Raw genomic sequence first — 6,720 nt, forward strand, 5'->3', positions numbered from 1 at the left:
TTGAGATTTCCACGTATTAAACATTCGATAAGCTTTGATTTATCAAAACTTCTACTTATCTAGTATCTATTGACCTTGATTTGGTAAACTTTATTGAGATCAAGTATTTGATCATCTTTTACAAATTTGGACTTAACACGTGTTGAACTTTTTTGATGCAAACACCTGTTTAACTTCTCCAATTATTAAGAATCCAATCAAATTTTACCTACTACATAACTCAATCACTTAAGTTAAACATTGACTTCCAACCAAAAAATCAAAACACCAATAATTGCTCACGATCAGCTTGAAATGTAATTGCACCAATAACTTTGACCTACCAATAAAGGAGCCAGGATAGGCATAGTCTAGCTCTTTTAAATTATTAAAATTGTTAATAAACATAAATTAATGAGTATGATATGTAATAATATTAAATTTTATCAACATATTTAATATTAATAAAATTAAATTTATTAATTTATTTTTAAAACAAACTTAGGTGCTGACCAACTGAGACTTTTTTAATGATATTATTTGTTTGTTATAAGGCTATTTATTCATTTTCATTGTACAGGCAAACATTATTTTCATTCTAGAAAATAATTAGTTTATGACAATTAAGTATAACTAATTTATGCAGGCAGACAATCAATCATAGGATACTGTGTGTGTTTACTTGTTGGAAAAAAATTAATAACTAAGCTTTGTTGCCAATTTTCATAACTTAAAAACTTTTCCATTTAGTTGTAAAAATAGATTCACACTATTAATTACCAAAATAAATTCAAAACAGTAGGCGTCATTAATTATAATACTGTTTTATATATGATCTCCATTTACACAAAACGTAACGGAGCAAAAGAAAAGTGAAATCCCCCTCTCCCCTCTCTCTGAGAACAGGTTATAAGATTAATGTACGGAGTAATTAATGGCAAGAAAAGGTGGCAACTTCCTACTTAGTTCCAGACAGACGATTCCACTCCACCAAACGTACTAGGAAATCCATTACCTGTAATCAAGAGATCGATCGCATTAAACTTAGCTTGCAGACTCGATGCATTGATTATATTGTTGGATCAAAACAGGGGCCATCCCATTAGCTCACCTCGGCGGGGTTACGCAAGGAATAAGAAGCCTTCGTCTCCTTGGGGAACTCTGAAACAAGGATTCCAATGCCTTGCCCTCTGTCACGTAACACCTTGGAAAGAGACATGCATGCAACGTAGTTATCCCTTCCATTCATTTATCGCTATGCTAAACATCGTTGTCCGTGTATACCTGGAAAGCATCCTCGTCCGTGCGGTCGTCTCCGATGTAAACAGGCACCACGCTTTGGCAGTCAGCTAAGCCTGCGAAGATTAGTAGCGAGTGAGATGAAGCCAACAAAGTTGGTATATATATGGCTAATGTTTTGTTTCAATTCGTCGTTGCGTATTTAATTAGCTCGGGCATGGTCAGTCGTTTTGTTACCGAGCGTTTCTAACAGGAACTCTAAGGCCTTCCCCTTGTCCCATTTAATACTCGGACGAATCTCGAGTACCTGTTTGATTGATCAAGGGAACAAATATCATTAGACAAAGAACTAATTACGTCTATATATATATATATATGTGAAGTTCACACTTTCTCCCATGTTGAATTTTTGATTAATTTGTCGCACAGAGTCAAACCTTTCTCCCTTGGGTGACCCTTAACTCGGGGTGTTCCTTTAACACTGCGCGCACCTGCTCCACCAGCAGACCCCATCGCTGCATAAAGTGATTGCAGAGGTTGAACTATGTGAGCAGTTAAGGCAAAAGGCATCGTTTCCATTCATGGAATGGGAGGAGGAGCATGTGATATAATTGAGGTCACGACGATGACCTTTTCATCCACACATCTGAAATGGACAGACACACAGAAGGTGTTGTTCTCCACCTTGGCGCCAGGAATGGTTCTCGTCTTCTCCGACAGTGTTTTGTGAACCTGGTCGGAAATTAATTAAAGCAAATGCAGAGCAGTTGTTGACTGACATTTATATTTCAATAACACTTGGAAATAGGAGAACCAGCCAGCCAACCTCATTCATAATGGGTAAGAACTCGCTTGCCGGTTGAAAAAGAACAGCTTTTTTCTGAACCACAATAAATCAAACAAATATATACAAAAAAGAATCACGGACGCTAATTAACTTGGACAGGAAAAGGGGCTACCTACCTTCTTGGTGTATTTAGTTCCTTCGGGAACTCTGATGTCCATTCCGTGGCTTCCAGCATAGTATAGTTCAGTCAATTTCACAAAGTCGTACACCTAAAATTGAAGATACGTGACAGTACTGGATTAGCAGATGAATTGCATACACAAATCGCGCATGCATGATACAGTAGCATCGCTGCGTACCTTGCTCCGGCAGCGCCCGCTGACAATCGCAGTGGGAAAGCACTTGGCCACTTCCTTCACCGCGGTTCTCATCTGTCGATCACACAGCAGACCGATGATCAAACTTTTTTCTTATGTAGTTGTTTGGTCGAATGAAGAGCAGGATGCAGGGTGAAGCTTACTGTTTCAGATATGAAGGCGGAGTCGGGATCGTCGACGATGGGAGACAGAGTCCCGTCGTAGTCCAAGAACATCACGATTTGCTTGCCCCTGGTCGCGATCATGAGCTGTTCGAACTTGCTCAAAGCCGATGGATGTTGAATCTGCTCCATATTAAATCTGATTAATTGAACGACTGCGCTCTCGAAAGTATAGCTAGCTCTTCTTACCATCCAGGCGGAGTTATCGTCTATCTCGTACTCGACGGCAGGGACTGCCGTGGATAGAGCGGCCGCCGCCTTTAAGTGGGTCGGAGAGGAAGCCTTCATGGATTCCACCAACACGTGCGTCCAGCCTCCCGCATGTTCAATCGGGGAGTTGCACTTCTTCTTGATCGAGGCTCCAGCCGGGGCGCCGCCGCCTCGCGGCGGCGGGTAGACTATCATGGGCGACGATGCCGTCGTCGCTGGCGACACCGTAACGGGGAGCAGCCCCTCCGGCACCACCACATTAACGTTCGCCATTTAAGCCAACGATTGAGCCAGAAGCACAAACAAGAAGAAGAAGATAAAAAAAATCGGATCTTTCTCGGCGCTTAAAAACAGGTTTTTTAGTATTCCGGCGGTTGGTAAAGCGGCGCAGGTTGTTGAGATTGGGGAGTTGGAGAGGGAAGTGGGCGTTGTGGGGGCGGAGGATTTATGGGAGGGAGCCGCACACAAGCCGACGAAGAGGGGTGGGGCCCAAGGTGGACGGTGGAACACAGGGTCCTCTGCTCCGCCGTCGTCAACGTCGCGCAGGTCGCCGTCGAAGCCTGCTCACGTGTCGACTCCCGGAAGCCGCAAATACTTGAGCCCCCTAATAATGGTGCTCCATGAACATCATCCTTATAATTGATCATCCATCCATTAACAATTCCTCGACACTTTTATCAAAACAAAAACAAAAACAACAAAAAGAGTAAAAGTAAAATTTACAAAAAGGATTCTGACTTTGTTAATTTCTCTCACGGGCACTTCGTACTTTAAAATTATTCAAAAGTAGTGCTACTTTTGCGAAGTGAAAAATCTAAAGTTCCTTTATCAGTAAAGGTAAGAGAGTGGATTACTACACCACACACGTGAATCGACTTAGAGAAAAATTCAGTGAGCCGTTCGAGTACAACATCACAAGTCTTAGGGACGGTGGCGGATTTAGGGTACAAGTCTTAGGGACAGTGGCGGATTTAGGGTTTAGGGACGGTGGCGGATTCAGATAAAAAAAAAAAAGGAAGAGGGTGTTTAAAGAAGAGAGCTAGAGTTTGTCTTCCTTATCGTTATCCCTCGGACTGTAATATACTGGTGGAATTTTCCGAGAGCAAGATGATGCACACCCCCGTTCTCCCCTAGATCCGCCACTGGTTAGGGAGCTTACGGATAAATTTTAGGTTTTTGAGCACAATAGTGAATTGTTTGTAGAATTGGGCAGGTCCTGTCTTCATAGAATTGCAACATCAAAACCTCATAGGTCTAATCACTTCTGAGGAGATATGGACTGCCTCTTCGACATTGGGAGTGTTCGAGCTCCGGACCAAGGACCAAATAGATATGGGTTAAACTTCTTCAAGACAATATGGAGAATGGTGCACACATATTTGTACAAATCTATCTAGGAATTCTTGACAACTAGACAGTTACTAATCACACGTTGATCGTGTTGGTTTCGAAGTCAACCATGCACCAAATGTCACCGACTACCGTCCGATCTCATGTTACACGATGATGCACAAGATAATTTCTAAGGTATTGGCAAAATGGCCGCGAGAAGTAATTAGTCTACTTGATCTAGCACAGGCTGTATATGTTGAAGATCACTCCATCATTGAAAACATTCACCTTGAATAGGAATTATTACCAAAATATGCATGGGAAAAAACCTCCCCAAGGTATGTACTCAAAGTGGACCTCCAAAAGGTGTTTGTCTCGATGGATTCATCATTTTTACTTGTCGCTCTTCAAGATTTTGATTTCTCACAATAGTTCGTTGAATGGATTGATCAGGAGTGTACCACCACCGTCTCCTACTCGGTGGGCATCAATGGTGTTATGTATGAATTTTTCAAAGAGCAGCAGGGTTTGCGACAAGGGGACCCACTCTCTCCTTTCCTCTTTGGACTATATTTGGAGATCTTTTCAAGGGCGCTGAAGGCCACGCTACCTCAGTACAACGTGGCTTCCACTCTCACCTCATGTGCACTAGGGCGAGAATTAATCACTTAGCATATAGAGATACTTACTCCTCTTTGGGTGGGCTGATGAGTCGATGATTACAGCGATAACAAGTTGTTTGGCGAACTTTGGATAGCAGGCTAGTCTTCTCCCTAATTTTGGCAAGTCCAACTTATGCATGGCTAGAGTTAGCCATCGTGCAACAACTCGACTGCTTGAAATCACTGGGTTTCAGCACGGGAGTTCCCATTCCGCTACCTTGGTATTCCTCTTGCAGCGGAAAAGCTTCACGTAGCAACTATGGGCCTTTGACGGAGGTTATTATGCGGAGACTAGCTTCTTGGCCCAAGCAAACTTTGTCTTACACACGCAAGCTTGAATTGGTAAAGACAATGCCCCAAGGTATCAAATGTTTTTGACTTTCCATTTTATTGGTTTTGTGTGCAGTAATAGATAAGATATATGCAATTTGCCGCTCCTTCGTTTGGTCCTTCAAGCATTCACCCATCTCTTGGGTGGTAATGTGTAGTAAAAGATGAAGGTGAATACTAACTGTGCAACTTACGAACTTGGAATTCACCCCTTTTATCCAAGTCCTTATGGAATATTCAACGGGAAAAGGACTCACTTTAGGTCTGATGGGTTCATCATCAGTACCTCCAGCACACCAACCTATGGCAGTGGCGAGACAAGGCATCAGACAACCCACTCGTCAGGAAACTATAATAGATCTACCAAGAGATCATGCTCATCGCTAGCTCTACTCAAGCTGCCACTAACCAACTTGTTGGCAAGTTCGATTCCAAGCTGCAAAGTGGTGTTAGGGCTAGTTACAATCTCTTCAAACCACGGAGCACAAAGGAGTGACCAGCAATAATGTGGAAGGCATTCCTCATGCCAAAGCATAGATTTTTCATTTGGCAGCTTGCAAACAACAAGGTGTTGGTGCAGTTAGCACTAACAGTCTAACTCAGGTTTTGATGAATGACAAATCAGGTTAAGTTAAGTTCGTTGTTATCTAACACTCTGATCGAGTGTGCAGGATAAGTCCAGCTAGGTCGACGGGCTGACCGGATAGCTGGCGAGAAGTCCAAGCGGGTCGACGGGCTGACCGGACGCTTAGCGAGAAGTCCAAGCGGGTCGACGGGCTGACCGGACGCTTGGCGAGAAGTCCAGCTAGGTCGACGGGCTGACCGGATAGCTGGCGAGAAATCCAGACGGGTCGACGGGCTGACCGGACGTCTGACAGGTAAGTAAGGTAAGTCACTGGAGGGGAGTGACTGTGAGGACGCGTTCCCGGGAAGGGGACATTAGGCGTCGATCAGGCTTAGATCCATTTCGGATGTCTAAGTCGAGATCGTGACTAGATTTCGGTCTCGGAAAGACGGAATCTAAGTCATACTCTTTTTTTCTATCTGTTGAACTTTAACTGTGCTAACAATCTGTTTTACAGGATGTATATTTGCCTCGGACTAACTTTGTTTTGCAGGAAAATGGAGTTTTCTGGAACAAGGTGGTCCGGGCGCCCGGAGGGGATCCGGGTGCCCGGAGGTCCGGGCGCCCGGGAGGCAAATTCATCTCCACCAAGTCGTCGCCACGTGGAGCATCTCGGTTTGAGCAGCTCGTCACATTCCGTGCGCCGGAAGGAATCCAGCGCCTAACAAAGATATAAAGAAGCCCGGGCAAGAGCTTGAATCAATCAATCAACTGAGAACTCTTTACGGTCTTGCCGACGTTCAGTGCGACGCCAACAAAGCTCCGACACTACGCTCCGTTCTTTTCCCTTTTTTGTCGGTATTTGTTTTTAGTTTTCATTAGCATTCCCTGTACGGTTCTTTTGTAATCATCATTTCGAATTGCTAGTGATTGCCCAACGAAAGTGGTCAAGGACCACGGGCCTTCGAGTAGGAGTCGTCACAGGCTCCGAACGAAGTAAAACCATTGTGTCTATTTTACTTTTCTGCTGCGTTTATACTCGATATTTTCGAATCGATATTCACCCCCCCCTCTATCG

General features: G+C 43.8%; 1 protein-coding gene across 1 annotated transcript; it reads right to left on the reverse strand.

The window, feature by feature from the left end:
- Positions 1-857: 857 nt before the first annotated feature.
- LOC121983150 (probable trehalose-phosphate phosphatase 6) lies at positions 858-3,135 on the reverse strand. The gene is made up of 11 exons (XM_042536112.1): positions 2,733-3,135; positions 2,526-2,666; positions 2,365-2,436; positions 2,182-2,274; positions 2,045-2,098; positions 1,849-1,950; positions 1,656-1,733; positions 1,456-1,525; positions 1,264-1,334; positions 1,091-1,183; positions 858-994 (listed from the first exon to the last, which is right to left on the reverse strand). The coding sequence occupies exons 1-11, from the start codon at positions 3,024-3,026 to the stop codon at positions 938-940; spliced, it is 1,125 nt and encodes a 374-aa protein (XP_042392046.1). The 5' UTR covers positions 3,027-3,135; the 3' UTR covers positions 858-937.
- Positions 3,136-6,720: the final 3,585 nt, after the last annotated feature.

The sequence above is a fragment of the Zingiber officinale genome, chromosome 5A, assembly GCF_018446385.1.
Source record: "Zingiber officinale cultivar Zhangliang chromosome 5A, Zo_v1.1, whole genome shotgun sequence".
Classification (NCBI taxonomy): Eukaryota; Viridiplantae; Streptophyta; class Magnoliopsida; order Zingiberales; family Zingiberaceae; genus Zingiber; species Zingiber officinale.

Coding starts and splice junctions, on each gene's coding strand:
- LOC121983150 (XM_042536112.1), bottom strand. CDS start 3,026: ATGGCGAACGTTAATGTGGTGGTGCCGGAGGGGCTGCTCCCCGTTACG. Junction 2,667..2,732: donor ACGATAACTCCGCCTGGATG/GTAAGAAGAGCT, acceptor AATATGGAGCAG/ATTCAACATCCATCGGCTTT. Junction 2,099..2,181: donor GAACTAAATACACCAAGAAG/GTAGGTAGCCCC, acceptor ATTGTGGTTCAG/AAAAAAGCTGTTCTTTTTCA.